General features: G+C 44.5%; 2 protein-coding genes across 2 annotated transcripts in view; both read right to left on the reverse strand.

The window, feature by feature from the left end:
• The window catches only part of TTN (titin), a 249978-nt gene that overhangs the window by 189205 nt on the left and 41042 nt on the right, over nucleotides 1–19731 (reverse strand). Inside the window, exons 47-56 of the mRNA XM_074144859.1 lie at nucleotides 6024–8567; nucleotides 5051–5329; nucleotides 3403–3966; nucleotides 2692–2973; nucleotides 2293–2571; nucleotides 1631–1909; nucleotides 1254–1532; nucleotides 843–1130; nucleotides 454–732; nucleotides 72–353 (exon numbers count right to left, since the gene is read on the reverse strand). Of these exons, the coding sequence (XP_074000960.1) occupies nucleotides 72–353; nucleotides 454–732; nucleotides 843–1130; nucleotides 1254–1532; nucleotides 1631–1909; nucleotides 2293–2571; nucleotides 2692–2973; nucleotides 3403–3966; nucleotides 5051–5329; nucleotides 6024–8567 (5355 nt within the window). The remainder of the gene's footprint in view (nucleotides 1–71; nucleotides 354–453; nucleotides 733–842; nucleotides 1131–1253; nucleotides 1533–1630; nucleotides 1910–2292; nucleotides 2572–2691; nucleotides 2974–3402; nucleotides 3967–5050; nucleotides 5330–6023; nucleotides 8568–19731) is intronic.
• On the reverse strand, nucleotides 10223–19113 carry LOC141462878 (uncharacterized). Its single transcript, XM_074145014.1, has 2 exons — nucleotides 18869–19113; nucleotides 10223–18723 (listed from the first exon to the last, which is right to left on the reverse strand). Exon 2 carries the CDS (start codon nucleotides 18557–18559, stop codon nucleotides 12725–12727), a length of 5835 nt encoding a protein of 1944 aa, XP_074001115.1. The 5' UTR covers nucleotides 18560–18723; nucleotides 18869–19113; the 3' UTR covers nucleotides 10223–12724.

Consider the following 19731-nt stretch of genomic DNA (forward strand, 5'->3'; position numbering starts at 1 on the left):
CATATTTTTGAAGGCTGCAAAACTGCACTGAGTTTCAAGAGATAAAGTGGGTGGCTGGATGTCACACACACCTTTGATTGTAACAATGCTACTGCAAATATCTTTTCCAGCATCATTTTTGGCTTCACAAATGTATTCCCCACTGTCTTCAGTCTCAACTTCTGTAAGACGGAGTATTGCCAAGGATTTTGCAAATGACATCCTATATTTGTCACTCTCTTTTATCTCTCTATCATCCTTGAACCATGTGATTTTAATCTCAGGAGTACCAGTGACTTCACAGGTCAGCTCAGCATATCCACCTTTCTTTACCAGATGTGTTGGCTCTAGCTTCTCCTTGAAGGCAGCAGGTTCTGTGGATTTAAGAAGAGTGTTCAGGACAAAGAAGGCAAGAAAGAGTGCCACTGGGTCAATCCAGCAGCTGAAAGTGTAAAAGAGAGTAAGAATGCAAACCTTTAACAAACAAGTTTGCACTGCATGTTACTGAACCAGCTACATTGGAGACTTTGCAGGTGTATTTTCCTGAGTCTGTTGGTTTGACCGCGTAAAGCTCCAAGTAACTTGCTAACGCTTCTGTCATAATGTAGCAGGCTCCTCCTGTCACCAGCTCAGTATCACCTTTAAACCATTTCACCGTCAGTGGTGTTGTGCCTTTGAATGTGCCTTTGAATCGTACGGTTGATGCAGGCAGTACATCTTGCGACTCTGGTTCTACAGTGAAGCTGGGTGGCTCTAGATTGCGTTGAAAGAAAAATATTGTCAAGAGTAAGACACATGGCTTGCATTTTGGGGAAGTAAAGTGAGAAGTAAAACTCCAAGAAATGTGAAACAAATTGCCAAACCTTTTATAAACAAAGTACTACTGCTGTCTTTGCTACCAGCAGAGTTTGTGGCTCTGCAAATGTAGACTCCAGCATCACTTGCATCTAGGTGTTTTATTTCCAAAGATGCAGAGCCTTCTGCAAAGTGTACTGTGTACTTGGCACTTGAAGTGATCTCAGTGTCCTGCTTAAACCAAGAGACGGTCATTGGAAGAGAGCCTGAAATTTTGCAGTCTAGACGGCATGAGGTGTTAATGATACTGTCAATATTCTTCAGTGGTTTGGTAAAGAAAGGAGGGAGAGTGCGATCTGTTGAGAGTGAAAAAAATGAAAGAAACCAACACATGAGCAAACCAGGCATACAGTTCTGCTCCTGGCTCTGTTGAGCTCAGAGCAGAGTAGCAGGGCTCTTTGCAAAGGGTCAGCACCAACCTAGCACAGTGAAGCTGGTAGTACAAGAGCTGATGCCCACATCATTGGATATCTCAAAGGTGTACTCGCCACTGTCCTGCATTTCAGTGGCATAAAACTTGAGCTGGGCAATGTTATTTTTAAAGCTGATCCTATATTTTTTGCTGGCAGGTAGTGGCCTTCCATCTTTGAACCATTTGGTTTTTAGCTCTGGAGTGCCTGTGACAGTGTACTCCAAAATGGCTGGTTCCCCTGCTGTTACCTGGATCATTTCAGATTTTTCAATGATTTTGGCAGGTTCTACAACAAAATTAAACAATGGGTGTTAAGGACAAAAGGAAATTGCTCTTCCTCTCAGGTGAGAGACAATGTGGGAGTCACAGCACTACCCCACTGACCTTTCACTGCTAGTTCACCAAAGCAGGACTGACTTCCTGCATCATTCTCAGCCACGCAGGTGTATTTGCCACCAGAGCTCAGCTGGACACTGGTAATTTGTAGCGTTGCTAGACCATGTTCAAACATCACTCTCACTTTGTTATCATCTTGAATAATGTCTTTGCCCTTCATCCACATCACTGAAAGAGGCTCTGACCCTTTCACCACAGCCTGTAATGTAACACTATCTCCAGCCAAAGCTGTTACATTTTCGATTTTCTTAACAAAAGATGGTGGTTCTGATTCAAAGAAAAGAGACAAGAAGAAATGCTCATCTTCTACCACATCATCCCATGAAATCTGCTGCTTAAATACAGTTTTATGAGACAGTATGTGCAGTATGTGCAGTACATGACACAACTCAGCTAAAGAGCAGGCAAGGAGAAGAGCTGCGTTCCCCAGCTGGCAGCTAATGCATGGCCCTTTAAGCTTAACGTCTTTCAATTTCACGGGTTTGACGCCAGATAACAGTTAAGACGTACACAGAATTTTAAGAGAATAAGAAGATACTCTCCCTCTCCACCCTCCCCAGCCACCCACAAATCCAAAGAAAACACATTTTAAGAAATGAGAGGTTCTTGCTGATCCCTTCAGCAAGTGAAGTTTTCTCTCTCCCACTGACCTTTCAAGATGTATGTTGCACTGCATATGCACTTCCCAACTTCGTTAGCTATCACGCACTCGTATTCACCAACATCCGCACTGTTAAATGAGGACACCTCCAGAGAAATAACAGTTTTCTGAGAGGTCAACCTGTATTTTTTACTACTGCGAATCTGTTTTTTGTCTTTGTACCAGTTAATCTCAAATGGTCCAGTGCCAGCAACCTCACACTGAAGAACGGTGTTTGTTCCCTTCACTACCTCTGCTGGTTCAAGTGTTCGGATGAAAGACGGAGGTTCTATAAAAGCAGCAAGAAAGAATTATTCACCCAAGAAAAAAAAAAAAAAGAAAAAAGAAAAAAAAAAAGGAAGGGAAGTTTTTTCTGAAGAATGGACTGGCAGCAGCAAGAAGAACAGACCTTTGACAACTACTTCAGTGGTGCAGCTGTCACTTCCAACTTCATTTACAGCTTCACATGAGTAGCTCCCACTGTCATCAACTTTCATCTCCAAAATATCTAACACAGCCACAGAATTGACAAAGGACAACCTGTGTGTGTTGCTTTCACGAATTTCCTTATTGTTCTTGAACCAAGTAACCTGGATCTCAGGAGACCCTTTGATTTTGCATTGAAGGCGTGCGGAGTCACCTGGGGTCAGTAAATAAGACGGATCGACCTTCTTCACAAAGGATGGTGGTTCTAAAAATGGGAAGGAAAAGGAATAAAAGGGAAAAAAGGGAAAAGGGAGAAAGGAAAAGAGAAAAGGAAAGAAGGCTGAAATACATAGCTTTGAAAGACTGGTTCCTAGCGCAAGAACAAAACATGACTTCAGAAAAGATCAGCATATTCTTTGCTGAGCTGCGCTTCTCATGGTTTCTCTTGTCCTCTCCATCCACCTCTCCCCTGCACGCAGGAGGAATTCTTGGATCTGTCTAGGGAAAGAAATATTGAAGCAACACACAATGCACCGGAAGGCAGTGGGGGAAACAAGCAAGAGGTGAATGGATCTGATAGAAGGTCCAAGAAGAGTTCACAGTGTGATTTGAGCCCAAAGAAGTCTTTTGCCTGCAAAAGAAGAAATGGGAACCCAAGAAGTGCAAAGGTAAAGGGGGTGTAGGACTATCTTACCTCTGACTGTGACGCTGGCAGAAGAGGAGCTGCTTCCTGCCTCATTTGAGGCAGTGCACACATAATGGCCTGAATCCTTGAGCTTAGCCAGAGGAATCTCAAGTGAGGCTATTTTGTCTTCAAAGTAAATCTTATAATCTTTGCCCGGGGGGATTTTATTTCCATCCTTTGTCCACCCTACTGTTACTTTCCTGTCTTCATCTACCTGACATTCAAGACGTATTTTTTTATTGACTGCTGACTGCACTGACTGCAAAACTTTAATGAAGTGGGGCTTGTCTATAATGACCATTTCAGCCTGGCAAATGTCAGCCCCAAATTTGTTGGAAGCTTTGCAAGTGTAAACCCCTCTGTCACTGGTAGTGAGAAGGGAAATTTCTAACACGTGTTTATTTTCCACTTTGGAGATCTTGTGGTGGTCCGAAGGTGAAATGGTTGTGCCATCTTTCTGCCAGGCGACGTCGATGACTGGAGTGCCCGAAACAGTACACAGGAACTTGGCACTTTTGCCCACAAAAGTAGTGATAGATTCAGGTCTGGTAAGAAACGTTGGCGGAAATGCTTCTGCAAAACAAAGGGGTTCAATGTTATCCGGAGGTGAGGCCCAGAGTTTATGCTCTTTCTCCACATTTGCCAGGGACAGAGAGCAAGAGGGGCCAGTTTGTCACTGGACACTCTTAAGCAAAAGAAGCCAGCAGTGAAAGAGATAAGAGGTATTAAAGATTATGAATTTTGCTTTTGGCTTTGTACTTCTTGGATCTGTATATTGCTCCAGAGCTTGAAGCCGTTTTGAATCTCTGGAGCAATTTACAAACTAAAGGAAAATAAACCAAAACCCAGAACTTCCTGCCCCAAGACTGACGTTTGCACACCATTCCCTCAATTTGGACAAGTCTGCATGCATTTCACAGTTTGTACATCTTTCTTTAGTCTCTGACATCTGGCACATAGCAAAGACTATATAAAGTCTCCTCCCACAAAGAGAAAAGTCAGAGTAAAAAAATCACTATACACCAAAAGTCCAAAAGATAGTGAGTTTTTTTTAAAGAAAAAAAAAAAAGAAGATAATTTTATAGTGCTCAATAGACAAAAAGTATGCAGATTGAAACAGCTTTAAACCCTCCATTTGTTTTTATAGAAGATCTATTTCCCCAATCACACAGAGTTCCCCTCAGGCCATGGCACACAGATGCTCAGGTATGCATAGCTGCATAACTCGCCTAACAAGTATAGCTGCAGGATAAACACAGGGTGCAAGGATAATCGCAGTGATTATTACACCAAAGAAATCAGATTTAAAAGTTTATGTTTTCTTGTTGTCTGGAAGTTAAATAAACCTTCTTCAAGAATGTATTCGCAAACCAATCCCCTTCTGTTGATCATGTAGTTCCTCCCACTCTTTCTTTCCCCCTACTTTCTTCCCTTCTGAAACTTTTCACACAGATTCCTTTTTCTATGTACAGAAAGCACCTAAAAGCATTCTCAAAAATTATTACTTTTCTATGCTTGTGCCTGCCAAAATTAGGTATGGATTATGTATAAGAATGGCAATCAAGAGCCCTACTATAAAGATTTGTAACTATAGCAGTGAAAACATTACAATATACCAAGATATTTTAAGGAGAAGTCATTGGAAGTCTGTACTTACCAGTTACTGTTAAAAGGGCTGTAGAGCTAACACTGCCATGCTGGTTGGAAGCCTTACAGCTATACTCTCCACAGTCAACAACCTGAGGCCTTGGGATCTCCAGCGTGGAGAGGTGGTTGGAGGTGCGAATGGAGTATTTGTCCCCATCATATATCTCCCGGCCGGCTTTGTACCACTGGAACCTGACATTGGGAGCAGTCTCTACTTCGCAGGTAAACTTTGCCACGTGATTTACAGCTACCTCCAGAGGTTCAAGCCTTCTCCTCAGGATCGGTGCAACTGAAATCAGAAGCAGAGAGTAATTCAAAACCTTATCTGCTGACATTCTGGAAAGTAACAGTGAAGTGACTGAGAAAAAAAAAAAAAGTGATTTACATGCAATCCACATAAACTGACTGTAAAAGGAAAAAAATATCTGTAAGAAATTAAAGCAGTACCAGGCTCAGCAGACGGGCAGTGGTACGGTGCATAATGACATCCGGAAACACAGTGGTGATGCTGGAAAAACAATGTGCAATAACAATGCACAATAACAACGCGATACAAGCATATACCACGCTATCCTGGAGCCGTGAGAAATTATGGTGTCAATGAGAAATTGTGCTAAAACTGTGCAATGACTCTAAAGAGTGAGAGAGGGTGCAGCAGTGAGAAAAGTGAGAAGAGCAGGCCCACTTCACAGACAACAATGGGAAGAAATGGTCAGGACCGAGATACAGCTTGTCCTGATTGTGCTTGTGTGATGAGAACAGGAAACAACAAAGTTCCTGACTGAAAACTAGGGTGAGGGAAGTGAGAGACTTTGCAACGTGGTAAAAGGAGACCATAAATCCAGAGAGAAAGTGGGTCCTCTGATTAGTGGCATGGTGGTATTAATATTGTATCTGTATCCAAAGATACAGACACATAGTAGGGCAGTTTCATTAGTAGATCAGTGTATTAGAAAGGCAGTATTTAATGCCCATAATCCAACCTCTTTTAACAACTGTGAGTTTTGCTGCTGTTGCTCTTTTTCCACCTTGATTCAGTGCCTCACAGGTGTACTCTCCTTGGTGAATCTCCCCACACACTTTGCTTATTAATAGTGTGTACGTGTCTTGATCTTGAAAACACTTGAATTTGTCACCTGAAAACACCAGTTTACCCTTAAAGTACCAGTTCACCTCTCTGACATTTGTTATGACAGACACCAGACTGATGCTCTCTCCTTCCTCCACAACAGTGTCAACAAGTTTTCTGTGTATGATGGGATAACTCTCTTTGCCCAGCTCATCCTCTAGCTTCCCACCTCTAGTTCCCAGACCCTTCCTGCTCGCTTCTTCACATATTTGTTCCCTTTTCTCCTTCCTTTTCAGTATTTCTGTGGGTGTCTCAATGGGAACACCTGCAGAGGCTACATCAGCAATGGCTGCAGCTGCTCCCACATCCTTGATTTGACCATGCGCAGTCATAGTGTTGATTACTTGTGCAGACAAAGACTTTTCCAGGGGTATTTCTGCCTCCATAGTCCTCTCAGCCTGCTGAGGCTCCAGCTCAGAGGTTTCACCACAGCATTTTCCTGAGAGAAGTGGACTGGGATGGACTGGAAATGCTTTGGAATTTTCATCCGTCAAGAGATGTTTTTCTTCACAAATAAGAGAATAAAAAGCCTCCTTCAAGACCGCTTTCTGGTCAGCTGTCTCAATGCTGACTTCTCCCAAGGAGATTGCAATTTCTATGGGACTGAATCCTCCTGTGGTCACAACATAGGTGCATAGGGTGTGTTTATGTTCCTTAGTGATGTTTATTGTCTGTACTTCAACGTTTTCTTTATCAGCCAACCATTCTGAAAACAAGAGATTTTGCTCACTTACTACTGCAGCTTTTAGTGCATTTCTAATTTGAGACTTTATGTCTAAGTTGCAGCTCTTGGGAACCTGAGCAGTAAGATGACTCTCTTTGTCGAGGACTTGGCTTGGCTGGAGCTGGTGAGTGTACATTGTTTCATGGGGTTGTCTCCCTGCACTTGGATACTGCGTGAGTGGGCTGGCAAGATCGACGACATGTTCCTCCTCCAGGGGCTGGTTTTCTTCTAGCAGCAAGGGAAATCTCACAGCCTGTCCCTCATTGATTCTTGCAGCAAAATCTTCCCCTGCGGCTTCCAAGGAAGAAATGTTCTCCAGGGGTACAGCTTGGCCCACAGTGAAGACCAATTCAGAGGGAAATCTGGGTTCAGCCTTCAGCTCACCTTGCATTACCTGGAAGCCCTCAAGGACCTGGATGTGGTCACCATCTATGGCACGGCTCTCAGTGGTGCTTGACACCTGTAGAGGGGCTTGGGAAGTCTCTGTCTTCAGAGCAGCCATTTGCTCTGCCGCCTTGGGGATGACTTGCTCTTTGGGCAAAAGTATCTGTGCAGCTACAGTTCCAAGGCAGCCTGGCAGTTGTGTCTCCATCACTGCAGCAGGCACCACACCCTGGGGTCCAGCAGGAAGGGTTTGCATTGGCTCTGCCATAAGCCTGCTGCTCTCTTGTGTTGTGGCTACCTGGGTGAGCACCTCTTCAACACCCTGTGCAGCCAGGCAGGCCGGTGGCAGGTCAGGCAAGATGTCCTCTCTGGGCAGCACATGCTCCGCTTGGCTCATCTGGAGCTGAAGGAGGGCTGGGGGCTCTCTCGTTGCCTCAAGGCTGAGTGCTCCTTCCATGGCAGGAAGCTCACCAGCCTCCTCGTAGGAGAGGGGGCTTTGGTCCTCTGCCACAGCAGAGTGCTGCAAGGCTGGGCTCTGCCTGCACACAGCATGCTCCTCAGGCACCACAAGGAGGTCAGCAGAGCATGTAGCCTCACCCAGGGTGTTCACTGCCCTGCATGTGTAGAGTCCACTGTCCTCCTCCATGCACTCCCGCACTGTCAGGGAGCCTGAGCCATCAGGATGGTGAGTAACAGAATGATGAGCATCAGAGAAGAGCTGCTCACTCCCCTTGAACCACTGCACACTGGGGCATGGCTCCCCAGCTACGGTGTACTCAAAGACTGCGGTGAAGCCTGGCGCACATCTCACGCTGTCTGGCTCCCTGGCAAAGCAAGGGACCCCTGATATCCGCTGCCGCACGTGGAGGTGGGCACTGCATGTGGTCTTACCATGCACATTGCTGGCCACACATGTGTACTCACCTTCATCCTGCACACCTACATATGGGAGGATGAGGCTGTGGTCATTGCCAGCAAACACTAACTTACAGTCCATGGATGGGGTTAGCTTCACACTGTTGAAAAACCAATGGATTTTGGGTGTAGGGCTGCCAGTAACAGTAACAGAGAGCCTAGCTACATCTCCCTGCCAGACTTCAACATTTGAGACCTGTTTGAGGAAAACAGGGGCTTTGCCCTCCTCCTCCATTTTCATCTTTGCTTTGCTGGAATAAACTGGTTTTTCAGACTCAAATTCAAGCGTTTTCTCTCTATCAGGCAACTGAAGGCCGCTGCTGTAGCCTTCACTTCTTCCTTCCTCAGAAGACACAGTAAGAGAGCTAGTGATGTCTGTATGGAAAAAAAATTGTTTTGTTTTACTAGAATGTTTAAGAGACCACTTGTAGATAGCAATAATCAGTGTTATTGCATCTATTTTTATATATCTGGAGGCTTTCTCAATACTGTAAAGCAGTTAACAATGAACATGATGTCCTCTTGCTGTCAAATGCACACCTGCCAAAACCTGCAAGACATGCTGTGCTGTCAGGTTACTTATGAACTTCTCATCTGGATCAACATGGTTGTCTCTTTAAACCTGACATCACGGTATGGATTAGGCATACAACCAGGATGTACAGTGCAAGTAACAGTCAAGAAACATTGGTGTATTTTACGAATTACAAATTGTAATTACAAATACAATTAAAGTGGTCTGTGCCATTCATATTTGTATGTACACTTATAAAAACAAGTACAGTAGAGCAGTGGTAAGACCCTGGTTTAATTCAAAACACCAAGAAGAAGTAAAATACCAGAATTAGGATTGGAAAAATAACACAAACTTTTCCGCACAACAACCTTTCTTCCGGTGCAGTTAGTTCATCTCTTTCAACTCTACCTTTTGTCTAACACACTAAGATATTACCTCTCCCTTATTAGCTTTGTCCTGTTTTTGTCATTAGACCCTAATGCTTACAACACCATCATTATTAAAATCACAAGTATGCACCCTTGATTTAGTGTCATTGATTTAAATCTCTGCTTTCAAACTCCTCCCTGTCACAATATTGCATATTAAAACTCCCACAATATCAGAGATAAAGAGGAAAAAGCACTTTAAGGTTTTTCTTTTTCTTGCCTTTGTGAGTTTAGCCATTTATATGTGGGACCACTTTGTTCTAATGGCAGTTTAAAAATGAGAGGAATCAAAAGTTAAGATAATGAAATTCTCAGTAGAAGCATAACACTAGAAACATCAGTGAACTCTGAGACTTCCAGGAACGCAACAAGCCATCCATGAAAAGCACGGCGCAAAGAAAATCTTTGGAAATCAAAGCCTGTTGTTCTCATTAAGTCAGGTTTGCTCAGTCAAGGCCCACAGTATTTGATGCTGGAAAGACATGAGTTGTTAAAAAAGAATAAAAGACGTGTGAGTGGATAAATGTCTCCAGGCACTCTAATGGTGAACCTTGTTAAGTTTCTCAATTACAGTGCTTAAATTCCAAAACTTATTGTGAAGTAATAATTTTTTCTGCAATCCAATAAGAACTATAAAGAAAAACAGAATATGCCATACCCAATTCTTTCTCACTGGTTTTAGCAATTATTAATCTTGCCGCAAATACCATAATATACATGACATAGCGCAATGTATACAGCGATTAACTGCAGAGAAGAGATGCTTAGGTAAAAAAAAATAAAAATTGCACCAGTTCTTCAGTATTACGTACCAGCCTTGTTAAAACAGTAGGGAAGTTTCCCCAGAAATACAACATGCTAGTGAATTTGAGAATGGGCGGCAGAAATGGGCCCATAATAAAGTATAAAAATTGCAGAATAGAACCTATGCCAACACACATGAGAATGCTCTATATACAGGAGTGGGGCAAAAATTAATGCACTTTTGTGTGTTCCTGGATATTTATGACATAAAATTTATACAGATACTTTTTCATATTTTAACTATGTCTCTGAAATGAATAAAGTACAAGAAGTGACAGACTTTAATCATCTACATATTTATTTCACAAATTAACCATACATGTTAACATTCAATACACATTAATGACAAACATAATTCATCCTTTTTTGAAGATACCTGGTTCGTAGAAATGAAGACAACATTAAATCTGACAATGAAATTGTGAGTTTTGTAATTCCTATGAAAGCACAAAATTTTGAAGAGAGATGGTCAATAGTGGCTCTAAGCTATACCAGTTTCCCCAGAGCAGGTTTATTCAAAACCAGAATTACTCCACATTTATAACATTGTAGCTTAGGCGAGAGTTTGTCTCTCCATAAGCACAAGATAGCACTCCTGGCTAATGAATGAAACGTAAAGCAAGACTTTTAAACTTACATAAACGACAAACACTATTACGCAGGCAGAGATAAAGATGCTTGGCCATGTATTTCAGATGTCAACATGAATTTGGACCTGTTTTGCTTATGGTTTCAAAAACAAATGATGGGCCTGTTTCTACTAAAAATTTCAGTTAATTTACGTGTTTAATAAACACACATCATAATTGCTTAGGACTTAACCAAAGGGTCTCTAACATTTTTGGCTTTGGATCTAAAAGACCCCTCATATCACAGATGACGTATAACGTCAGACTTCTTGCCAGCTTCTTCATGCCAACTTCCCTAGGGACCTTAGCTGTCTAATGAATCAGTGCTACAGACCTACACAAGGAATGGATTAAGGACACATCATGAAGCAATTCTTTCACAGCACAAGGCTGGGTCAAACACTCATGCTTCTCATTCCTACCACCATTACCTATGAGAAACCACAATTATCTCTGCCTTTTAATGACATACAAATCATAAATATTTATCATGGTGTCGTAAGTGGAAAGAAAGTGAAGTGACACATTGATATTAACCTAACCACTCCAGTCATTTTCCCCCATGTACTGGGTCATTAGAACCTGCTGCTCCTGGCTTTAAGTTTGTATCAGGCAACATAAATGGGCAAAGTGAATCTTTTGATCAAAAATTAGTATCCTAGCTGAGTGAAGGGATAGTCTTAAAGATTATTGAGTTTTTGAGGCACACTGACCCCAGTGTGAGGACACATCAAACTCAGAAATAAGAACATGCATGAACATAAATGAATGTCCCATAGGAATAGTTCTTTTACGCTTAAAGTCACCATGCTCCTTAAAGCAGATTCCATGACAACTGACAGCAATTTGTAAATAGTTTTTTTATCTTCTGATAAACATTAATAACTTTCATACTTTTAACACATTTTCTTAATCAATTTATCATTGTTTATGTAAGATAGATTTAGTTCTGATTTAATTATGCCAGCTACTGCTGACTCCTCCTCCTAAATATTAGCATTATTTTAAATACAAAAATATATACTCACATTGAGAACATTAATGTAAAAATCTCTTCTGCTGAGAAAATGCCACAGAAAACAATTGAATGTATTCTACTTATTTCTGGTCATCTTTACACAAAGCACTCCTCACTGTTACTAATTTAAAAAAAAAAACAAAAACAACAAAAAACAGAAAACAAAAAAAAAGGAATATGTAGAATATGTAAAGAGATTTAGTTCTCATGTGAAACAAAAATGCTGCATAAAAATCTCTCACTTTTTTACTACTATATATTTTTTATGAATGACACTGGAATACAGGGACAACCGAAATTATTTTAATGAATTTACAGTTACATCATTGATTTATTATGCTCCTTCTCCTTTCCCTTTAACTTCTAAAGATACAGTACAAAATATGCTTTTATGTTTATTACTTGGTAATAGAGAAAAAAATCCTGTCCAGTCTCTACTAATGAAAAACTTTCATTTTTTTCCCCATTATTGCTTTTCTTTGCAACAGCATAGTTCCAATGACTTTAAAAAAAAAAGTCATCTAATTCCATGGGTTAATAGAATGAGGCCCATGGAAGTAAGAATTTTGCCGTGATAGAAACTGTAAACAGGATTTGAATCATTGAGGCTCACATGTTCTGACACAACATTGTGAGAAGGGAGAATAAGAATTTAAGGAGCTCTTTCACAGAACTATATCCAAACTAAACAGCAAGTGTAAGTTAGTGTTCCATACGTTCAAGCTACAAGAAAAATCTGGTTTCTACATTTTCAGATGATTTCTAGCCTACATAAAACAATAATAATTGCACTGTTACAGACACACAGGAATATGTACACTATGAAAAAATTAGTTCTACATAAATGAGTGTCAATTAAAATGTCTTTACAAGAATGAGTAAGGAGCTTGGAAGGAGTCTGAAATATACCTTGGTGCTGAAAGTGTGCACAAGACCTATGCACAGATTAAATCTCACTTAAATTCCTCAATGAAAGCAAGTTTAAGTGAGACAGAAATACGCCCACATAGAGTGGTTTCCATCCCTAAAGAGATGAAACAAAAATGCCCCTAAAATGCATGCTGCATTTTTACCTGTGATGAACAATAGCATAAACACATTTACTGTTTCAACAGAGACTCTGAAATAAATTATATTTAGTATAATGTTAACACAGCACAAGCCTCAGCAGTTCCTGCCCTGTTAGTAGCTATACATTTGTACTGCCCACTGTCACTTTGCATCAAGTTTTCAATAGTAAGGCTATGAGAGCCCCCTTGCTCTTCCTGCACACAGTACCTGTCCCCTTCCAACAACACCCCATCCTTGTACCAGTGGACATTTGGGTGGGGGGAACCAGTCACAAGACACTGGAAGCATGCTGAGGCACCTACAAATGTACTGTAGTCAGAAATGAGCCTGAGAAATTTGGGAGGGGATTCTGTAACCTGGAACTCAAAGATGCAGCTCTCCGAGTCCTCTGCCCTAAATTCTACCCGTTCGTCCTGGGACGGCTCCGCAAACACATCAAAACTGATGTTGACACACTTCTCCCCTTCCACTTCCTGCTCTTGCTGAGTCACTGCAAGCAGTCGGATCGCTTTCTCTGAGTCGTCTTTGTGCGGCTCGAACTCAAACTCCAGCTCTATTTCTGACTGGTCACCTGGGTTCACAGTCTTACTCAAAAGAAAGTCACACTTCTGGGGCCTGTGTGGTTCACTGCCTGTGACTCGCTGACTGCTCACCTTGGCACTTGCTCCCTGCTGAGCCATGACTACAAGAGAGCCTTTGCACATTGCTTCTCCCAGCCTGTTGATTGCCTGACAGTGATACAAGCCACCATCAGAAGGACCTACATTTTGGACCTTCAGACTGTGAAGTCCCTCCTTCTGACACACAACATACTTCCCTGTGGCAGGTGTCACACAGGTGTCGCCTCTGAACCACTGCACCACTGGAACAGGAGTACCTGTTACCACACACTCAAACACTGCTTCCAAGCCTTCTGTCACCTCGACATCTGCAAAGGGCACTGCAAAGCGGGGAGGCATTTCAGTTACTTGAAAATCAATTTTTACATCCTCATTCTCCTCTGCAGCCAAGCCTGCAGCTTGCTCCAACAAGGCAAGTGGAAGGACATCCAGGGAAACCACCATGCTCTTCTTATCTGGGCTAAACTCAGGACTGGTTATGATTTTGACCTGCTTCTCAAACTCTTTCACCTCATTTTCATCCAGCTCCACTTCCAGGAGGATTTCCTGTGGTGAAGGTGACCTTGACGATGTATTTTGCTCCAGGTCAAAGTGTATAACATGCTGGTGGGTGACAGGGGGTGGCAGTGCTAGTGACCGCCCATCTTCAGACAAGACTTCCACCTGCGCGATACTTTTAGCTTCCCCGACAATGTTCACTGCATGGCACAGGTACTGTCCCCCGTCAGCTTTCTGGACGTTAGTGATCTCCAGCACATATTTGTCCCCATCCTTCTCTATCCGCACTCTCTCATGCATCTCCAACAGAGATTTATTATGATACCACTTCACCCCTGGCTTGGGCACACCCACCACCTCAGCCACCAAGGTTAGCGTGCTGCCCTCATACAGCTTCCTCCTGCTCAATGCCTTGAGGAATGCAGGTGGCATGTCCCTGCCTGATGGCTCCAGGGCTTCACAGGGAGTCCTAAACACCTCAGCCTGTGGCTGGTCTGGAAGCTGCTGCCTTCTCTCACAGAAGGGGAGCACGGCCAGGGCATCCATATACTCCCCAGTGGGTGTCCAGTAGCGCTCTGATGGTGTGCTGTCCCCTGATGCAGAGCAGAGTCCCTCAAAGGGTGTGAAGTAGTGCTCCAAGGGTGTGTTGCATTTTGAGCCTTCGGAGGGTGTGGAGTAGTGTTCAGGTGGTGTGCTGTACACTGAGCCTTCAGATGGTGTGGAGTATCGCTCAGGTGGTGTGCTATACCCTGAGCCCTCAGATGGTGTGGAGTAGCGCTCGGGTGGTGTGCTGTACCCTGAGCCCTCAGATGGTGTGGAGTAGCGCTCAGGTGTGCTGAGCGGTGTGTGATACGATGCTGATGAAGCAGTTTCAAAGATCTCCACTGAGGAGGGAGGTGTGTAGAAGCGGTCTGAATCAGGTGACTCCTCTCCACTCCCACTCTCCAACTCTATAGACATTTCCGACTCAGGAGAGAAGGGCCGTGTGTGTTCCTGTTGGTTGTTGTAGTAGTCATAAACTGTGCTGAAGGTAACCTCCTCCACTTCCAGTGAAGTGATAGTCTCTTGCTGCTCCTTCTGAACTGTCCGTTTGAGATCTGGAGTTTCCTGCATCCCACTTGACCTTAAATACTTGGCCAGGGAAAAGCCAGGCTCCAGCTCTGAGGCTTGAACAGTACTGGGCTCTGGATCTGCAGAACTATCCTCCCACAGTCCTTCGCCATCCAGGCTATTCTCAGAGGCTTCCTCAATGGGACTCTTCTTCTTGCCCCAAGACTCCTTCCTTTGCTCCTTCTGTGCCACAGGATCATCCATTATTAAACCAAGTAAGATTTGGCCGAAAGAGAAGCCCTTGGTTGTGTTTGGTTCCTGTTGAGTGTCCTTGAGCATCTCCTCAGGGGAACATGTGCTTTCTTTCTCACAGGTGGGGCTGGTCATTCCTGTCTCAAAGACCTTTTCTATCCCAGAACCCTCTTCCTCCTCAACCTGATGCACAGTCTGGGGCTTCTTTTCATGTGCAGCTTTTTTCAAGTCAATGATGAAGCTGTCACTCTGGGAATCTGTGGTCTCCAGTTGTTCCCCACTCTTCCACATGTGTGTTTCTTGCACTTCTGTTTGGAAATCTGCTGTGGACTCCACCAGAAAGCTATGAATTTGTCCCTCAGGTGAATCCTCCTTACAGACACTCACCTCTGACTCAATTTCTTCAGCAGAAGATCCCTTTTCAACAGGTATCGTGATACTGCCAGGGTCCCCATTATGGATTTGCAAATCATCCCTTCCGATTTCTCTTGGCTGTGCCTCTTCCTGGGCACCGACCTCCTCCTGCTGCATCCTGTAGCTCTGACGCAGCTCCTCACTTAGAGGCATCTCTTCCACAAGCACATCATGTTGGTGCACAGGGGAGATGAGCCCAGTTACTCCTACCTCCACACTCTCCAGAGCTGTGGGGCTTTGTCCCTGTTCTGTGTCTACAGTCTCTGCAGCTGGGAAAGGCTCTACAAACATCTTCAGATCAAATGTGATATTAGTCTCATCAGTCTCAGATGGCAACAGCTGCTCTTTGAAATGCACTTCTTCTAGGCGAACCTCAACTTCATCAGTAAAATTGTGACCCGAGTTTTCTATGCCAGGAGGAGTAAGGATTAGACCCAAAGAAGACTTGCCTACATCAGACTCTATTTCTTGCAGCGTTTGTCCATCATTATGCGTTTCCCAGTGTGTGGCATCCCCAGTATCAATCATTTCTTCTTTACAAAGATGATCATCAACCTCGATGTCCTGTTCAATATCAACTGATCTCTCTTGCTCCTTGGCCTCTTCCTCCTGCTGCTCTTCAGTACAGAAGTCATAAAAGCCAAATTGCTTCTTTGTGGGTGTGTTTGCAATGTTGTCCTGCAGGTGGGGCACACTCGGCTCTTCTACAAGAGGCACACCAAGAGACATTGCCTCCCAGGCAGGGGCGTCACTCTCCTCCGTGTAAACATCAGTCCCTTCTTGCACCACAGGTGGTACAGGAACGAAAAATTGTGAATCCTCACACTCCCTTGCCAGAGCAGACTGCTCAGAAACATGTGTTTGCCCTTTCACTTCCATAAACGGTGCCTTCAAGATGTCCCAGGACAGAGTATCTGTATGTGGTACCATCTTGTCTCCTTCAGCCTCCAGCTCCTCTGAAAAGTGACCCGAGTCCTTGGCCACCAGTTCATTCTCTTCTCTGGGCATGCTGGGGTGCAGCTCAGTGGCATCAATTCCAAAACTATTTTCCTGGGAGACAGCTTTTCCCCTGTTCTGCCTCATTTCAGAAATACCATCTGTATCCCTCACACTTTCTTTTGTATAACCTATTTCTTGCCTTGCATAAACTTCCATGGTATCCAGCACCATCGTTTCCTCCATCTCAGTGTCTCTAAAGTGAGAAGTTTTCCCACACTCCTCTTCCAACTGCTCACTAGAAGATGGAGACAGCCTCAGAGACCAGGGTAGGTGGGTTTCCTCCTCTTTGGGGCATGTGATCTGTTCCTCATTATCCTTCCCAAGTGTGCTGAGGCCTTGGAGCTTCAGAACGTGGTCCATGGCAGGCAGTTCATCAATGCCTTCATCTTTGCTATACAACCTGGGTGCACTGGGCTGCACTGTCAGCTCAGAGGCAGTCTGCGCTGTTCCAGCCACATTCTTGGCCACACAGCAATACAGCCCAGCATCCTCAACAGAGACCTCTTGGATGTGTAAGCGGTACGTGCCATTCTTGTCTTCCTCAAACCTCAGCCTCTCACTGGCAGAGAGGCTCTGGCCATTCAGGGACCAGGACACAGCTGGTGGCGGCTGCCCAGACACAGCACACTCCAACACCACTGCTTCCCCTTCATGGCAGTAAATGTGCGCTGGGGCTTCTACCTCAATTTGGGGTGGCTCATTTCCTACATCAAATGAAAACTTGAACTTGTGCTTTATGGTGGGAGCAGCCTGGTCTGGAGAGGGCCGCATGGTCTCCCTCATCTCTGTGTCTTGCTCTGGCGTTGGAGTGGGGGCAGTGATTTTGATTTCCACAGGCATTGACAGCAAGTCTGGGTCTGGAACTGCACTTAGCAGTCCTTGCTCTGCTGTGAAGGCCCGGCTGACTTCTTCCTCCTCCTGCATCTTCTTCTCCTCCTCCTCCTTCCTCTCTTTCTCCTCTTCTTCCTCTTTCACTTCCCGCTCCTCTTCTTCCTCCTCCTCTTTCTTCCCTTCCTCTTCTTCCTCCTTCTTCGTGGCCTCATAGGCTGGCATCCGCTGCCTCACATGGAGTGCAGCTGAGGTGCTGACTGTGCCCAGTGGGTTGAAGATCACGCAGGTGACAGTGCCACCATGCTGTGGGAGCAGGGATGGGAAGGTCAGTGTAGAGCGGCACTCTGTGGTGTGAACAGCGGTGCCCCGGATGCGCCCCACAGGCTTGGTGTTGTTGTACCAAGTGACTGTGGGCTGTGGGCGGCCATGGAAGAGGCAGGAGAAGGTGCATCTGTGCCCCTCGACAGCCTCCTGGGGCTTGATTTCCTGGACAAAAAGGGGTGGGCAGGGTTCCAGGAGTCCACCTGGCATCTGCCATCTCTCCCCTGCAGCCTTGGGCCTGTGGTACCCCTTCACCACCTGCACCATGAGGGGCTCCGAGCGACCCATCGTGGCAGCCACCTCAGGTGGGCTGGGCTTCCCAGGAGGGCCTTCCTGGGGCATGGAAATGAGGGATTCCTGCTTCTTTTTCAGTGCTGCCCTCTTTGCCTCCCGCAGCCGCTGTAGCTTCCAACGGATCTCCTCATCCAGCAGCTCATCAGCATCCGCCACTGTGCCACTGTGCTCCCTACCGCGTGCCAGCCCTGGACGGTGAGGCTCCACCAGTGGCAGCCTCTGGAAACAGATAGTTCGTACTATGCCCCTGGCTGGGGAGACATCCCCAAGCAACTGCTCAGCCTCCTGCCCCTTGTCAAAGGGTGAGCCAGTGCAGCGGAGCACCACCCGCAGCCGGTCCTCCTGCCGCTGCTGCAGCAGGCACTCCCAGCTCTCCTGCATCCACTCCGCTTTCCCTGCGGAACCCAAGCCCTGCTGCTCCCCACTGCGTGCCACCAGCAGCGAGGCAGTGGACTCAGCTGATCCCTCACTGTTAATGGCAAATACCCTGTAGCTGCCAGCATCATGCTCCCGCACATCCCGCACCTCCAGGCTGGCACGGTGCATGTGCTCCTCACTCTCGGTGCGGATCACCTTGCGGCAGTCCTGGTGGACCGGCCGGTTATTGTGAAACCAGGCCATGTGGGGTGCGGGGCATGCCACCAGCTTGCACTGGAAGAGGGCAGGGTCCCCTTCCAAGACAGACCTACACTTGAGGCCCTGTGTGAAGGTGGGTTTACAGTTCTGGGTGCAAGCCAGCACCACTGTCGTCCCAGGTCCCTCGAGGCTCGCCTTGCTGTGCTGCTCTGCAAGAGAAGGAAACTGGGTTATAACACGCCACACTCCGCCTGCCATCTGATTGAAAAAAATGAAATAGCAATATATTGAAATAAAAAATGGGCATGCAACAGATTTCATCACACACCCAGGAAAAAAAAGTAATTCACTCACCATATTTGTTCGAATAAACGCAACGCCTTGCTCTGTTTTAAAGATTGACACGAAAATCGTTCGTTGTCTGTTCTTTCTTCAGACTGTGGAAATTTCTTCTTGAACAAGCAAAATTGAATTTCAAAATAACACGTTCTTCTCTGCGTGTATGATTTTGCTGCCTGGAAAAGCTGTGTGTCTTTGGGTGGCAAAGAAGAAAATCTTACCTGACTTGCAGACAGTAGAATAAACGCCCTTTCTGACCCTTCTGTTTTGTAGATTAAATGTTCAAACAATTGAGAAAAAATATTTTGAAAGATAGTTTTTTAAAAGTAAGTAATTAGCTAACATGAAATGAGAAGGCGTTTATTCGAACTAATACAGCCACTAACTTCACAGTGTTATGCACAGGAAAAAAAGCAAGCAACATGAACCACGTATGCTATCTGCAAGCCAGGGTAAGAAATGTATAATGTTGAATTAATGTATGTGAAAAAAGTGCAAGGAATCAATGGGAATGTGTAGCTTTCACATATCCTAAACAACAAATGCTTTCTAGTATACTTCATCCATCCATCCATCCACCCGTCCAATTGAAGTGTCCATTGAACTGATTAATGTTAGGTTGCTAACTTGTTTAAAAATAATACGATTAAGATTTGTATAACTTCCTTCTGAAGTAAACTATTCCATGCATTCAAAAGGAAATTGAACAAGTAAAAGCTCCATGAACAGCTGCAAAGCATGAAGTAAAAGTTAAGAATAAGGCTGCAAAACTATAAATCTGAAGTTTTAAACATATTTTAAAACTTAAATAACCTTAAAATGCAGGTAACCCTTTGCATATCAAAACAAACATGCAACATGTTCCAATATGCTTCAAA

Source organism: Numenius arquata, chromosome 3, assembly GCF_964106895.1.
Source record: "Numenius arquata chromosome 3, bNumArq3.hap1.1, whole genome shotgun sequence".
In the NCBI taxonomy this organism is placed as follows: domain Eukaryota; kingdom Metazoa; phylum Chordata; class Aves; order Charadriiformes; family Scolopacidae; genus Numenius; species Numenius arquata.

Coding starts and splice junctions, on each gene's coding strand:
- LOC141462878 (XM_074145014.1), bottom strand. CDS start 18,559: ATGGCCTGGTTTCACAATAACCGGCCGGTCCACCAGGACTGCCGCAAG.